The sequence below is a fragment of the Glycine soja genome, chromosome 18 (genome assembly GCF_004193775.1).
Source record: "Glycine soja cultivar W05 chromosome 18, ASM419377v2, whole genome shotgun sequence".
Taxonomy (NCBI): Eukaryota; Viridiplantae; Streptophyta; class Magnoliopsida; order Fabales; family Fabaceae; genus Glycine; species Glycine soja.
This window is the reverse complement of record NC_041019.1, coordinates 2,439,769-2,456,108: the sequence shown is the minus strand read 5'-3', so window position 1 is coordinate 2,456,108 and position 16,340 is coordinate 2,439,769. Positions and strand designations below refer to the sequence as shown.

The window sequence follows — 16,340 nt, the reverse complement described above, 5'->3', positions numbered from 1 at the left end:
CACAAGCTACCTATATCAACAATCTTACAAAGCAACTAATCAAAAAACAATTAATCATGTAATTCTAAGCTCTTGCATGATATAATCGGGTAGATTGAAAGACACTTCAATGTGTCGTCTAGGAAATCAACAATTTTAGAATCTCAAGAATCATAATAAAATTTAGAAAACTACAAAGGTCACCCTAATACAATTGCCAAGGTCACCACAATATATTGATTGAACAATAAGAGTAAACAATCAGAAGTTCACTTATAATATTTAGAAGATTAAAAAGAGGTACGTAAATTATTTATGCATGAACATGATACTTTGCAAACTCTTGCACAACACAATTCAAAATACTAACCAAATTCAACACACTGCAAAAGAATTCAGATTAACAATTCTATCCATATTTCCTGTGATCAAATCCATATTCAATGCAGTGGAGGCGGCGACGATGACGGTGGAGATGGAGGTGGCAGTGATGGTGGTGATGGAGACAATGAAGGCGGTGGTGGTGGAGGCAGATGTAGTTGAGGTCTGTGGGTATACTCACAACAACGTTTACCTCCCCTCATCCTACTCATCCTCCTCCTCCTCCGGCGACGAAAACTCTTATGAATTCAAGTCCAGTACTTATTCACCCTCCTACACTTTCACGTGGTCTTCCTTTACTTTCAACGACAACAAGAGGTTGTGGCTACTTAGTGTGTGTTGTGTGCTCCCTCTTCCACTTCCACGTGGCCTTTCTGACCTTCTCGCAACAGTAGGAGGTTGCAGCTGATCCTGTGTACCAGGTTACCTCTTCCACTTCCATGTGGTTGATAAACCAAGATTTAATAGTATTTTTGAGTTTTGAGTGAGTTTTCATTTCAATTTAATGCATATTTGACATTTTTCATCAGTAAAACTCTCGGTTTGGTCTATGTTTGTGAAAGATAAACTTCACGGGTGGAAAAAGTTGAAAATCATGCATTGTTAGAACTTATATAAGAAAACCATGAGAATGATAATTTTATAAGCGCGCAGTAATTCTTCACTGTCGCCTTAAATCCTAATTGATAAGATTAAGATATAATATTTTTTAATTAAAAAAAAGATATTTGGGTTACAATTACAAAACTAAGTTTAAGAATGATTAACAAACTCTGAACACACATCTTGCCAATTTTGTGTCACAGCTTCTTCTTTTTCTGAATGGTGGCCTTCTTCGGCAACAACAAACTGTAAATGTCAAACAAACCTGTATATCAAAGATTTTTTATTCAAGATTTTTTTTTCTTCAAGGTACTCATCAAATTAATCAGAGTTTAGATCATTTTACAATATTTGATTTGTCTAATCATGAAGTCCAGGTTAGATGGGTAGCTCCGAATCATGGGTGGATTTGTCTAAATTTTGATGGAGCTACAAGGAGTTCCCAAAATATGACAGGTTGTGGTGCCTTGCTAAGAGATCATAATGGGAATTGGTTGGTAAGCTTATATAGCAGAGCTTTGGAGTGTTTTTGAAGGGCTTTTGCTGGCTAGATCTAAGAGCTTTGGTGTTGCAAGTGGATTCAACTGTCTGCTAATGCAACAGGATGGTGTGTGTTTTGTGAAATCAAGAAGTTACTTCTCTTTGACTGGCAAGTCCAGATTGTGCACATCTTCATGGAAGGAAATAGATGCGATGATGCTCTAGCGAATTTGGCCTTTGAAACTTCTTTTTCTTCATGTTTTATGTTTGTACATATAACAACTTTAATTATCTTTTTCATACCGTGGATATTTATATACGTGTATTTGTAAATGTGATCCACTCTTTATTTATTTATGAATAGAGTTAATAAATTAATAAAAAAAATATTATTTAAAAAATTATAACTACTAAATTAAAAATTTATTTTTAAATAATTTAAACATAACATTAAAAAATAACCTAACATAACTTTGAGTCGTTTAAACTTAACCCATAAACTAAAGAGCATTGCAAGCATAATCGTTATTAATTAAACTCAGTTTTCTAATTGTTTTACAGAATCATTAAAATCTTGACATTAAGTGATAACAGTGCAGTCGATAATAATTTTTTCTTCCACAATTTGTTTAACATAGTTGTTCCATTTATCTTGCTATGCTAGCAACTAAGGTGAATGGGTGAATTAACAATTTGAGACTAAAATAATATTTAATTACTTTAGAAAGTTGAATGTAATATTTAAGTAAAAATAAATAAATATTACGTGAATTAATCCTAAAGTTTATTAAGATTAAAATATGTAATTTTTTTTATCTTTAACTCTTTTGTTCATCAAAGAAAAAAGACATTGATTAATTCGAAATTCGATTAAAATTTAAGTAAAGTCTGATAAAAAAAAATTATTTAATTTTAATTTTAACACATTAATCATTTATATCAAATCATTTAGTTTAATCTTCTTTAAATATAAATTTAAAAAGACAGAAAAACCTTTTATATGAATTAGAAATGATTGCTAAAACATTCAATATTTGATTATAAGTAAATTAAATTCAAGAGAAGAATCGGTGCTTAACAGTGCAAACAAAGAGATTGAATTAATGGATTGACATTGAGCCTTAGTCGTATACAGTATAAAACTATAAAAGAAAAGTCTCGGTATCAAGGATTATAGGATATATTACGTACAGTAACACAGAAGGCAAATCTCTATTAGTTGGTAAAATTAGAGGGGTTGTTCCACGTGCCAGGAGTAAACAAATTTAGTGACAAATATCAAAGGGCCAATTCTATTACTTTTCTTTTAACTGTAAACATTAAGAAGTAGACAAATTTAGTATGCCAAAAAATGTTTGTTGCTTTGTTGGATCTAAATTAAGATTTGTTGTACTAAGTAGCCAAAAAATATGTTACTGTGATAGTCATTAAGTTAAAATTAGTAAAATATTTAATTTTGTTTATGCATATATATATATATATATATAATATGTTACTGTGTTAATTACTGTGTCACTCATGAATCGGTACTCAATCCAAGCTCATATTTAGTTTCTTGTTGTTTTGCTATCAACTCAAACCTCTTTCATTTTTCCTTTCTATATTCTCTTCTCTCCCTCCTATGTCTCAGTTAGCTGGCTAGATTAGTGTAGTTGCTTCTTCAATGGCTCAAATTGCGCTTATTGCTCCAGCAACTGTTATACCTATTACTGGCATGTACTACTTACTCTTATGTTATCAAATTCACCATCCACTATTCTCTTTTCCTATTTTGTTTCTCACTTCACATGTATTCTCCTAGGAAGTAGGAAGCAAGCAAAATCACATGATCAGAGAGATATATAGTTCGATTGTGTCATGTAATTTGAGGAATTGATGTGTGTTGGTGGGTTAATTAATTTCAGGTAGGGGGAAACAACAACAACAAAAACTGTCATATGCAAGAAAGAAAGTGGGTTTAGCATCACTGGTTCGTAGTTGGAGGATCCAAAGGGTTCCAACGTTTGCGTTTGCTTCATCAAATAATAATGATTCAGGCGATGATAGAAGGACAAGTGTCGTGGTGAAGGTATCTGATGGAGGAGCTATCTCTCTCCCTCACGGTTGGCCAGCACAAACTAACTTTTCATATTATTACTTTTGTGTCTCTATAGCAAAAACACGTCATTGGTTAAGAAATAAAAAGTAAGAAACTTTTTTATTGAAAACTTATATACTTTTTCATGATTCAATATGATCTTGCAACAAAAAATTTCTATTTATTCATTCTGTAAATATGCCCTTAAGTCTCGTTTTTTAATTATTAATCATTCATAATAAAAATATTAATTACATTTTATTTATTTTAATAAATAAACTATTATTATAAATTAGAAAAAATATTTTAAATTACAGTATCTGTGTATGAATTATAAGTGTTAAAGAATGATAAATAAATGCATTACGAAGTGATATGCCGCAGGAAAAGTTTTTTTCAGTAGTTTGTTTGTTTTCTTCCCTCGTAACAATTTTTTTTTTAAACTTTTCTTGAAATACTCGTAAAAGCTAAAGAAAGCATATTACATTTTGTCTTTAATATACTGTAAAAAAATTTTAATACAGTTGATTGATATTTTCACTATCTTTACTTTTATTTAAATCCTAAAGTAACGCGAATTAATCAGTTTCCATTTTTTAACGAAAAGTGAAGAAACTTAATTGATTAACCATAATGTTCTTGCAAAAAAAGAAGGCTCAAAACCGGACTGAATGGGCCCAAAGGCCCACATTAAATATGATCCACAAAGGATTGGATTGTCTTATGGTCCCAAAAAGAAAAGAAGGATTTGATAATTATTTCTAATACTCTTCTTCGAAACGAATATGCATTGAAGGACCCAATATATCTTTCGCGTACTATATTAAATTATTAATTAACTCCTAAACCTATATTTCTAGTGTTCACATTTTGCAACCTTTTATTTATTAAATACACCAGGTCCCCCTATTCTGCACACAAGTGACAAGACTATGAATGAATTCAATGGTTAGTTCAGTTGGTCACTTTGGCGAGGACATGGTTCTTCTTATGAAACATGCTTTCTGTTTTCAGTTCCAATTTGCAAGCATAACATACATGTCAGAGTCTACTAAACTAGGATGCTTCTATATGCAAAGAAGATCCGAAGACAACAGCTACATGTATAACTCTGCCATTTCTTCCCTCCCTTCCATTTGTTCTGTCTAATTACCTGCCTCATTAAAATTAATGTCCTAAACAAAAGGTGAGGATACCCTAAATGTGTCTAAGTGTCTTTATCAACCAGCAGATCAATTTACCGACAAAGATTTTCTCTTGGGTTGAAGATACAAAAGGGCTTTAATGAGTTCTCACAGCATAATAATATATGGTTAATAGTGTTCGGTGTTGTGAATGTGATTTTTTTTACATTTAACCAGAAGCTAATTGTTATAAGTTTAACGTTTTTGGATAAAAAAAAAATGCACTTAAAGGAAAACATGACTCCCCCGGGAACATAATTGTGTTTTCTGCGTGAACCAAATTTGAGCAAAGAAACAGGAGAGAATACTAAACAAACTGGTCCTCACGATCACATGCTAAACCCCTTGTGTTGTGAGTTAGTAATGTTTCTTATTTTCACAAAAAAGTTACAAAAGAAGAAAATAAACAAGGCGGCGTTTGGACGGCCTTTCCTGGCACCTCCCTAAGCCAAACTTTTTTGGTCAACTCGCTGTGCCTAACTTGAAGCACCTAGCATTGGAAGCGCGTTGAGTTCAGCAATAATAATTAATAGTCCAATTTTTGCGCCTAAGTTGGACTAATTCTACACTACTAATAAATATTTTCCCCTTCCATCGAAAGCCACACGTAACGCACGCTTCATCGTGGGTGGATCATGGATCATGCATTCATTCATCCTCCCAAATGCATATACGATTCCCTTCCTTTATTTGTTTCCTACGAAATTATTACTCATCTTTTTACATAATAATAATAATAATAATATATTTTTTGGCTTCTTTTTATTTCGTAACACTTACCCTATTATCATCTTTTTTATATATACAAACAATACAGAGAACCTTTTAAATTTTTCCATCAAACCGTTAACTAGGCAATAAGTACGTTATTTTTTCTATTACTCCTTATTTTTATTTTTTATATTTTATAATAACAATCCTATAAAAATATTTAAAGAGATTTGTCTATTTTTCCTCCGCCACACAAATTATATTTTTTAAGATCTCATGTGTATTTTTTATAAAAAGAATCAATCCTATCAAGTTCAATAAAAATTTATTTTGAATATTGAACGCAATTAGCTCTAATTCAACATTATTGTTTAAGATAAGATAACAAAATTACTTTTGTACCGATTGTTTTACGTACTCAGTTTGAATTAAAAATTAAAAAATAAATTACTATCAACTGCTATCAAACTTATTCCTAAGTTTACTGTTCCTCTCTATACTTTTCTTGCAGCGTACATTTTATCATAATTGCAAACGAAACGAGTAAATGGTGCAAATCAGCCCAAATCAAATCACTTTAAGGAGTAGTAACTGATAGGGGTCTTTCTTCAATTCGCTATAACAGGTATTAATATTAATACTAATAAAACATAGCAAATCAAAAGAATTATGAACAGTAATAATTTTTTTCATCCCAATAAAAATATTTTTTTAAGTTTTTTTTAATTCCTTAACATTTAGCAACAATAATTAATATTTCTGTACCTTAGATCTTGTGCTGTGCAGCTTTAAATGCTGTATTTTTGTTTCTTCTTTTTTCCTGTTTCCGTAGTTTGGGTCTGTTTTTGCGTTGCAGACATCCCACACACAACACATTCACAACACAACATTTGATTTCTCTCTTTTGTCATCCTCAAAATCCACAATCTTTCCTCCTTAATATCTCCGACCCCAACAAAAAGAAACAAGCAAGCCATGGATTCCCAGATCCATGGCTTGTCCTCGTAAAGTCAACCCCTTTACCAGTCAAACTTAACCCCCCTTCTCTCCCCCTCTGAAACCGCAGGAAGAAGATCAAATCGAAGAAGGCTTAAAAAAAATGAAGGGTTCGAACAACCGGTTCTTCACGGTGGCGCTGGTGGCGGCGTGGTACTCCTCAAACATTGGGGTGCTTCTCCTGAACAAGTACTTGCTCAGCAACTACGGCTTCAAGTACCCAATCTTCCTCACCATGTGCCACATGACGGCGTGCTCCTTGCTCAGTTACGTCGCCATAGCGTGGATGAAGGTCGTGCCTTTGCAGAGCATTCGATCCAGGGTGCAATTCTTCAAGATCTCTGCTCTCAGCCTCGTTTTCTGCGTCTCCGTCGTGTTCGGGAACATTTCCTTGCGCTACCTCCCCGTGTCGTTTAACCAGGCTATTGGCGCCACCACGCCCTTCTTCACCGCCGTTTTCGCTTACCTTATGACCTTCAAGAGGGAGGCTTGGCTCACTTACCTCACCCTTGTTCCTGTTGTTACTGGAGTCATCATTGCCAGTGGGGTATGTATGTCACACAACATAACACCCTTTTGATTCTTTTAAATGTTTTTGTTAATTTGGGTTTGTTTCTGATGTGATTTCAGATTGGTTTAACGTAAAAATAACATTTTTTTTAATGGCTTCTGATATGGATGTTTTGTGTGTGTGCGTGTCTTCTTCTATATGGCCATTAGGGGGAACCGAGTTTCCATCTGTTTGGATTTATTATATGTGTTGCGGCTACAGCTGCAAGGGCTCTGAAATCAGTGCTACAAGGGATTTTGCTTTCTTCTGAAGGGTAAGGATTAAGATACTCCAGATACATTTGTTAAATTATTCATTTGATCCTCTTATTGTTGTCCCCTTTTTAAGTATCTGTCCCTATACAAGAAAACGGTAAGTTTTAGTCCTTGCACAGTTTTTTTTAGCGGAAAATGATTTTACACCGCGAGAAAGTTTCATATGATGTTAACGCGTGGGACTAAATGGGACTAAAACTTGCAATTTTCTCCTATTGGGACTAAAAATTAAGCAGAGGACAATTATAGAGACTAATCAAGTGAATAGTTCAAGTGATTAAATTATTTCTATGTTTGTCTTTGGTTTTCGAGTTACATGTTCAAATGGGTACTGACAGTTCTTGTGTGGCAGAGAGAAGCTGAATTCTATGAACCTTCTCCTTTACATGTCTCCAATGGCTGTGGTTTTCCTTCTTCCTGCAACACTTATAATGGAAGAGAATGTGGTTGGCATCACGTTGGCTCTTGCCAGAGATGATTCCAAGATCATTTGGTATCTGCTGTTTAATTCAGCACTTGCATATTTTGTCAACCTGACCAACTTTTTGGTCACGAAACATACCAGTGCTCTAACCCTTCAGGTAAGTCCTGATTATTTATTCAAATTGGCATTCATTCCTTTTTGTTTTTTTAAATGTACTTTTCACTCCAACAAACTGTCTGTTGTCTCATCTGTTGGTAGTTGGGACATCAGATTTTGGTGGTTGTCAAATCACAAGATATGTATCACATTATCAGCATTGTCTTGGTCACTTTTTTGTTTTTTTGTTAGTTCTGTTGCAATGTGACCGGTAGTTGAGTTATTTTGTTCCCTCATTATTCTTTTTTTGTTTGAGAATGGAATTCTTTTAAAACAAATTACCTCAGGTCATGTGAAGTTTTACATTGCCTAGTATTTTGCATTTGCAATCTAGTTTCTCAAAATTCATAAATATGTATTGTTTTTCTCTAGTTTCTACGGAAGGGGGGAATTTAGATCATGTGATTACCATATATTTCAAAATTAGTTCTTGCCAACTATATTCAAACATTCTGCTGGATCTCTAAAGCTAATGCTAGGCCATTATATTCAAACATTGCTACTGATAGTTCATAAGCATATAAAACTAATGTGGTTGAATAGTTTAGTGAAATTTTGTCTGTAAGGTTCAATTATTCAAGTTTGGTGCTCCCAGTCTTCAAGTTAGTTGCTAAGCAGTATTTGTTACCAATTGTTCGAGATGACTTGTGATCAGAACTTGCTGATGAGTAAATTATTGTCCACCCAGTAGGGTGACTGTTATAACTGTTAACCTAATTTGTTGAACTCCCATTTTACTATGATCCTATTTGATACTTTATGCCATGTAAATCCCTGATCAAGTTAGCAATGGATTTAGGATGATAAATTAATGTGTAAATTTGCAAAAATTATACAATTAGTGTTTAGGCTATCTGTCATGAAAACATACATTCAAAAATGAAATCTACACATGTTTCTAATTTCTCTTTGATTTTTGTTTTTCCTCTTCGCATGGTGGGATATACAGCTTTTGTTGATGTTTGTTTTGTTTTTCTTCTCGTGAGAGTTTGTATATCACAATATGCTTTTGGATTGATTACTGAAAGCTGTGTGATTCAAATGATGGCATAAGTAGAAAAATTGGTGGAAAGATGTCATTTTATTTAAGTCTGATTTTTGCCCTTGCTCAAGTAATCCATTTTTCTATTTAATTTCTGATCATTATTCTTAAATTGATTTCAATTGATAATCTAAGTAAGAGTTGGCTCATGCAGGTACTAGGAAATGCTAAAGGGGCGGTAGCAGTAGTAGTTTCTATTCTAATATTCAGAAACCCAGTGTCAGTCACTGGAATGATGGGTTACTCACTCACAGTCTTTGGAGTTATACTCTACAGTGAAGCCAAAAAGAGAAGCAAGTGATACTATAATGCATCATCATTCATGCTCTCGGCTGCAGTGAAAGGACAACCTTTAGTTATACCCTACAATTACAACATTTAGTTTTCGTTACTGCACAGTCAACCTCAAGATTTCTGAAGGAAAATTTGTTTAGCATGCTAGTGATCAGAATCCAGAGTTTTCTGACTATAATATACATTTTTTTTACCCACACGCCAGACCTCATTGAACGAGTTTCTCGTTGTATTAGCAATGATCGATGCAGAAATAGCCCACAGAACAAAATTGCTATAAATGATGTCTCTCTACTTTACCTGTGTTGGGATAATTGAGTACTTTTTGTCATTTATTCTTGGAGGAAAGAGTTGTAAAATTGGATATCTACACATCTATTGTTCAACTCTATTTACATTCGTTTATTAATGATAGAATTCATACTTTTGCCCATCGTCCAATTTCTATAATATCATTTGAGAACTGAGATATTTTTAACTAGTGAATAGTAATAAATGAATTCAAAGAATATAAAATAAAACGAAAATCAAGCTTTACATATTTGTTATTCATGCTCCATGATTTTTTTAACTTATAAGTACTCTGTACTCATACTGTAATTTCTTAACTCGCCTTGCAACATCTAGTGAGTTCCTTATCCACGTCAGTCAATTATACAAGCACATTTTAGAACCTGGAGAATAACAAACATTTCATAAAGTTAATAAGAAATCACTTTTTTTTTCTTTAAACCAAATACTAAAAGAACAAAGTTGCATAAATGTTCATCAATGTCAAAACCATATAAAGAGAAAGAAAAGTCAATGCTTTCCAACTTAAAACAATTGCTAATTTCAACATTGAAGGTTACAGCCATTGGTCATCAAATTTGTGAGGTAACTTGTAACTTGGAAGTTATGGATGGTTGTGGTAACTTTGAAGATAAAAATAGTATCTTATGATTACTTCATTTGCTTCCTAGTCTTTTATGTGTGCCCTTGGTTGGTTTTGTTTTGCTTAGTCATGTGCTGGGATATTCCATTCTACAACAGCTATTTGCTCTTATAATCAGGATGCAGAGCTTTGTGGGTGGTAGTGAAATATCGCGGTAAGGTGTTCTCATTGTTTATCTATAACTTAACATCTGTCCTGTATTCAGTGGTGTTCATTTTTTCACAATTCATTCTACAGTTTGTAGTCAATTTTGCCCTTAATGTTTGGAGCTTTTTTCTTTGTTTTGGTTTTTTGCGGATTGTGTTTGATCTTTGAGTCTCTTTTGTTTTTTAGTTTTTGTGGATTGTGTTCGTGTTGACACAATATAATTCATGGTTTTTTCTTATACAAATGCTAATATATTGTGGCATGGTGCTCCCATTGTTTATCTATAACTTAATATTTGTCCCGTATTTAGTGGTTCACTTTTCACTGTTAATTCTACAGTGTAGTCAGTTTTGCCCTTAATGTTTATAGTTCTTTTTCTTTTTCTATTGTTTTCTTTTTTCAGATTGTGTCTAATCTTTGAGCCTCTTGTTTTTTGATTTTTTTGGATTGTGTTTGTGTAAACACAGTACCATTCATGGTTTTTTTCTTATACAAATACTAATATATTGCGGCATGGTGTTTACAGTTTGCAGTCAATTTTGCCTTTAATGTTTGAAGCTCTTTTTTTGCTTTGATTTTTGCGTGTCTAATCTTTGAGCATTTTGTATTTTGGTTTTTTCGAATTGTGTCCGTGTTGACACAATATATTCATGATTTTTTTCTTATACAAGTACTAATATATTGCAACATGGTGCTCGCATTGTTTATCAATAACTTTACATTTGTTCCTTTTCGGTGGTTGACTTTTCACTGTTCATTCTATAGTGTGTTTGCCCTTAACGTTTGAAGCTCTTTTTTTTTCTTTGCAAATTGTGTTTAATCTTTGAGCCTTTTGTTTTTTGGTTTTTTCGAATTATGTGCGTGTTTACACAAAATCATTCATGATTTTTTCTTATACAAATACTAATATAACTTTACATTTGTCTTGTATTCAGCGATTCACTTTTTACTGTTTATTCTACAGTGTATGTTAGTTTTGCCCTTAATGTTTGAAGGTTTTTCTTTTTTTTATTATTGTATTCCATACACTAAGAACCAGACGCCCTCATTTTAAAATGTTGAATTTGGGTTATATTGTTTTCATTGGTGTGTCTTCACTAATCGTTAGCTAAGTTCTAATTGAATTAGCAACGATGCAGAAATAGCCCACAGTCCAAAAGTTGCATTAAGTGACTGATGTCTCTCCAGCTTACCTATGTTGCAAAAAATTGAATTCTTATTGCCATTTATTCTTGGAGGAAAAAGAGTTGTAAAATTGGATATCTACACATCTACTGTTTAACATTTGTTTGTTGATAATGATAAAATTTAGTATCGCGAATTTCTTTAATATCTCTTTTGAGATATTTTGAAGTAGAGAATCGTAACAAATTCAAAGAATACAAAACAAATTCAAACTTTGCATATTGTTATTCTCGTTCCAACAATTCTACTTTTTAATTACATTAACCTATATCAACTCAAAATTGTGGTACATTGAAATAATCAGAAATGCAATTAACTTATCATTGAACGGGTACTAAACCCTGCTGAGGACAATCCTCTGAAGGCACAGTATTAGTATTACTTCTTCCACTTAATGAAAAATCAAGAGTGGTCAAGTCTGGATCGGATCGATGCTTGTCCCAGGCTGCATTAAAATACAGTCCTTTGCTTCTGGGTACATAGAAAAGAGATGGACTATATGAGGGAATGAATATATCACTTGTAGAAATTAATCCAAAAACAAAGCCTTACTCTTGAAGTAGGATCAGTATCTGACATATATTTGCTCTAATCTCTTCCCGAGCTGTTCTTAATGCAGCCTCCTTATACACAAGAGCAAGTTTATCTACCAATCTGAAGTCAAATCATGTGCTTCAAATGAATTATATCAACCAGGCAAATACAGAATAGGAAATAAAGATGTTTATATCCACAGACCCAGGATTCGGCCACGTAAGTGGGAAACCAAGATTAATTTCTGTAACTTTGGAATTTTCCTAAATCTCTATTATATCAATGGATGCCTACAGTGAAATTAACTTCTAAGGCATCCCTTCTCTAGAGTTGGAGACCAAGATGATCACCGTTGAAAAATATAAGAACAACACCATTCCTTGATGGAACACCAATGCCACATTTATCTGAAATAAAAATTTCATAGGGTAATATTTTAACTTACTTTGCAACAAATGGTGAGTTCCTTATCCACGTCAGTCTCAAAATTACATATGTACATTTTAGAACCTGCAGAATAAAAACATATCCAAGAGTTAATCATAAATAACTTTTTTTTTACCAAATACTAAAGGAACAAAGTAGCATATATGTTCATCAATGTCAAAAAAGGAAAGCCAATGTCAAAACTTTTTCCAAGTTAAAATAATTGCAACTATTTTGAATGTACATCTATTTCGACATTGCAGGTTACAACCAATGATTTTGGTTCAGTAAGATAAACTTTAAAAAGTGTCATTCAAAGTTTCAATACATATTTAAAATTAAAGGTACTCACCAAAATAATAGTCTCATTGTCGTCAGCATGCATCCACTGAAAAAATAATGGGAAAATGCGCCTGAAGTGAGCTAAAAGCATGATACCAACTCCATTAAATAGTGAATCAGCAGATTTAAGCCATGCGATGCGGCGCTCTTTGTTTCTAGGCTGGCGCTCCAAGTGACTTAACATCTCATTTAGCATTCTTTCAAACCTATTCAAGATAATGATGGAAGATATGCTTCAAAGAGCCAAGAGTCTAAACAAAAGGATGGCCCATTATTCCAACACCTTAGATATTGAGGAAACTTTCGGACATATATGAGTATGGCTTATGGGGAAGTTATATAACTTTTTTCAAACTAAATAACACCCTCTCAAGTAGTAAATAAAAATTCTTCACTTGCAACATATAATCAAAATCTGCCCCAATAGCATTATATCTTCACTCTCAACTTGATGAGATTGATATCAATTAATCATAGTAAAAGTTTGTAAAAAAATTTTAAGTTTATGCTCCCCTGGCCAAAACTTCCTTTGCTATAAAAACAAACCTATGTAATTTGTTACTCCCTTCTAATTAAATGAAAAAAATCAATACTAATGGACTAATCAATGGGTACTACAATATTCCATATTTCTGAAAAGAGAAAACTATGTTTCAAGTTTAAGTATGAACAACAGTCAAGAACCAATTGCATGAAGATGCAGGAATTCATAGCTAAATGATACCCACTTTCCTACTTATTCAGTTAGCTAATCATTCCAATGCCAGAATTCCCTATGGTATTCAACATGCAAAAATCATAAAAAAATTCCCTTGAAGCAATAACATCTACAATTGAAAGAAAATAGAATGGAAATGGATGAATATACCATGGACTACGTGGATTACTTCTCTGAGTAAGAGTCACAAGCACTACAGATGCCTCAACAACATGGTGCCATATCTCATCATCAGAAGCCGTGTTCTGGCAGCAGGCATCCAGAATCACATCCACATACCCACCAAGCTGAGCAGCATCCACATTTTTTCCAACATGCATAAGGCTAATCATGCCCTGTCCCTGAAATCACACAAGGGAAAGAAAAAAACTCACCACCGACTGAATTATAACACTATTTCGAGACTCCAGTTCCTTCCATACATACAGTTGGAATGATTCCTAAGTTTCAATACAATCACAAATCACACAAACACTAGATTACTTTCGAGCTTCATATTTTAGTAGCAATTACAGCCCAGCACATACCTTAACTACCGGAGACCAATGATCAACAGCAGTCAGTGCACAAGGAATCACCAATCCACACAACTTGCCCAAATGAGGATAATCAACCTATCATAAATCCAATTATCATCTCAATGTCTCATCATGGACAAATAACTAAACCATACCATAAATCCAATTATTATCTTAATGTATGCACTGATAGTATAATTTTTTGATACACCAATATCTAATCACAGCTTGATAAGTTTGCTGACTTTTACAATAACTAATTAACTACTTGAAAGTCATTCCTTCCAACGATGACTTTTAATTAGTTAACAGTATAAAATATTTTATACCTACATAGAAATTAAACTCTTAAATTATAATCTTCATTTTTATTTTCCTTAAAGACAACCAAAGTACCAAACCCATAGTATCTTACTTGCGTAACAAACCATCTAAACTGAAAAGCAGCGAGAATGGCGAACCCAACGGGGACTCTCGCCGTCGCCGCGGAGAACTCGTCGGTCTCATCCGACACATCAATCGAGCTCTCCTTAATCCTCTCTTTCAGAAAAGGCAAAACCTCTGGCATCAATTCCAGCACGAGCCTCTTCTCCGGCGGAACAGCGAGGTCGCGATTTCCGAGGTAAGCGCGGGAGAGGTCGGAGAAGGACGAGGTTGCGAGAGAGGAGAGGTTGCTGGGGATCCATGAGAGAATGCCGGAGGAGTCGACGGCGGTGGAAGAGGAAATGAGAGCGCACGCGAGAGCGAAGTCTCTGACGGTGGCGGTGGGAACGAGGAGGGGTTCGAGAAAGGCTTTGACGGAGACGTTGGAGGATTGGTGTGGAGTGTAGGGAACGGTGGCCAGAGACTCCGCGATTCCGGTCGATAAACGGAGAAGAAGGTCTCGGAACGGGGAAGGTGGTGACGGTGATTCCATCGTTTGGCACTGATTAGGGTTTTGGCTGCGTCGCTAACGGCAATACTGCCGGTTTTCTTAAAAACGACATCGTAATAGGCTTGACGACATTTTGCGCTGCGGCCATTTTAAAAAGATGTACTAATATGGATTTAATCTCAACATATTTTTAATTATTAATTAAAAACTACTAAAATTCATTAAATATGAAGTAAATTCTATATTTTTTTCTATTAAATTTTAAGTAATGATAAACAGATCGTTAAAAGCTAAGACTATTCAAGGGATATTGAACTAGAATATAATTAAAAGAAATTTTTTTTACTAAAAAAGTGATAATATTAATATATATTTTATATCAATAATATGATTTTAAAAAAATAAAAAAAATCATTAAAATTTTACATTTAAAATTATCTAAATGTCTTTGGCGAAGAGTGTTGTTGGATTATGCATTACATTTAAAACAACAATTTTCAAACTTTAAATCAAACATAATCTTAATAATAATAAATAGTATTAAGTAAATACGGTGTTTTTACACTATTTCCAATTTAATTTTGTGATAGATCCTAAAATTAAATGAGGGGAAAAAAATAACTCTAAAATTGCATATCATCTTTTATGTTAATTTAAAATAAATATTTATTAGGACTTAACACCATAAATAGTAATGATGTGCACTTCTTATGCCACTTAAGTGTCCAATTAGTGGTATCTACTGTCTAGTAGAAGTGTCCAATTAGTGGTATCTACTGTCTAGTAGAGTATGTACATCAATTGAGAGTAAAGTAAATTTCTTTAAGTGTTCTTTTTTTTTTTTAAATCAATTTTTGTTCTCTTTTTCTTTCTTCATCAAGATAAGATAATGTATATTTATTGAAATATATTATGAATTAAGTAGGTAAAAACTAAATAAATTTCATATTATTTAATAGGATACTTATGAATCTGAATTTACATGTGACTTAATCCAATTCAATTATATGAAATTGGATTTTCTAAATGTTCATATCCAATTTGATCTAATTCAATTAAAATCTAATCATAAACAAATTAGATAACAGATTTTATTTGTTTGAACTCAACTAATATCATATAATTAAATTTATTATTATATGTAATTTAATTATTAAATATAAAATACATTAATTTATAGCTCATATAATTTATTAAATTAAATTAATCATAATTTTTTAAGTTGTTTTTATCTCTATTTTGATTTTGTTTATATTTTCTTATACTAATATAATATTTTATTTCTATCTAAAATAAAAATATCGTATTAACATTGAAATCATTAATTCTATTAGTCAAATATTATCACAATTTAATTACATTTAATCATTATATACTTACTAAATTTTAGATAAAAACAAATTATTATTCTAATTTTATTTTACAAAATAATTTTTTTAAAAGTATTTAGTTCCAATTAACCTAACTCATTTTATGATCGAATTGTGTAAGATCGAATTTGTAAAAAAAA

General features: G+C 32.7%; 2 protein-coding genes across 2 annotated transcripts; one reads left to right on the top strand and one right to left on the bottom strand.

The window, feature by feature from the left end:
- The first annotated feature begins 6,183 nt into the window (after nucleotides 1-6,183).
- Nucleotides 6,184-9,593, top strand: LOC114396611 (probable sugar phosphate/phosphate translocator At3g11320). Its single transcript, XM_028358684.1, has 4 exons — nucleotides 6,184-6,958; nucleotides 7,132-7,235; nucleotides 7,589-7,817; nucleotides 9,013-9,593. Exons 1-4 carry the CDS (start codon nucleotides 6,515-6,517, stop codon nucleotides 9,157-9,159), a joined length of 924 nt encoding a protein of 307 aa, XP_028214485.1. The 5' UTR covers nucleotides 6,184-6,514; the 3' UTR covers nucleotides 9,160-9,593.
- A 2,017-nt stretch (nucleotides 9,594-11,610) lies between these two features.
- Nucleotides 11,611-14,967, bottom strand: LOC114395103 (uncharacterized protein At2g39910). The gene is made up of 7 exons (XM_028356804.1): nucleotides 14,372-14,967; nucleotides 13,966-14,052; nucleotides 13,589-13,779; nucleotides 12,731-12,926; nucleotides 12,398-12,462; nucleotides 11,971-12,072; nucleotides 11,611-11,889 (listed from the first exon to the last, which is right to left on the bottom strand). The coding sequence occupies exons 1-7, from the start codon at nucleotides 14,870-14,872 to the stop codon at nucleotides 11,739-11,741; spliced, it is 1,293 nt and encodes a 430-aa protein (XP_028212605.1). The 5' UTR covers nucleotides 14,873-14,967; the 3' UTR covers nucleotides 11,611-11,738.
- Between the last annotated feature and the right edge of the window lie 1,373 nt (nucleotides 14,968-16,340).

What these genes read in the sequence shown, in the direction of transcription:
- LOC114395103 (XM_028356804.1), bottom strand. Translation starts at nt 14,872, where the DNA reads ATGGAATCACCGTCACCACCTTCCCCGTTCCGAGACCTTCTTCTCCGT. An exon ending in ATTGGTCTCCGGTAGTTAAG is followed by an intron (nt 13,780 to 13,965) that starts GTATGTGCTGGG and finishes GTGTGATTTCAG; the next exon opens with GGACAGGGCATGATTAGCCT. An exon ending in AGTAATCCACGTAGTCCATG is followed by an intron (nt 12,927 to 13,588) that starts GTATATTCATCC and finishes TATCTTGAATAG; the next exon opens with GTTTGAAAGAATGCTAAATG.
- LOC114396611 (XM_028358684.1), top strand. Translation starts at nt 6,515, where the DNA reads ATGAAGGGTTCGAACAACCGGTTCTTCACGGTGGCGCTGGTGGCGGCG. An exon ending in GAGTCATCATTGCCAGTGGG is followed by an intron (nt 6,959 to 7,131) that starts GTATGTATGTCA and finishes TATGGCCATTAG; the next exon opens with GGGGAACCGAGTTTCCATCT. An exon ending in CCAGTGCTCTAACCCTTCAG is followed by an intron (nt 7,818 to 9,012) that starts GTAAGTCCTGAT and finishes TGGCTCATGCAG; the next exon opens with GTACTAGGAAATGCTAAAGG.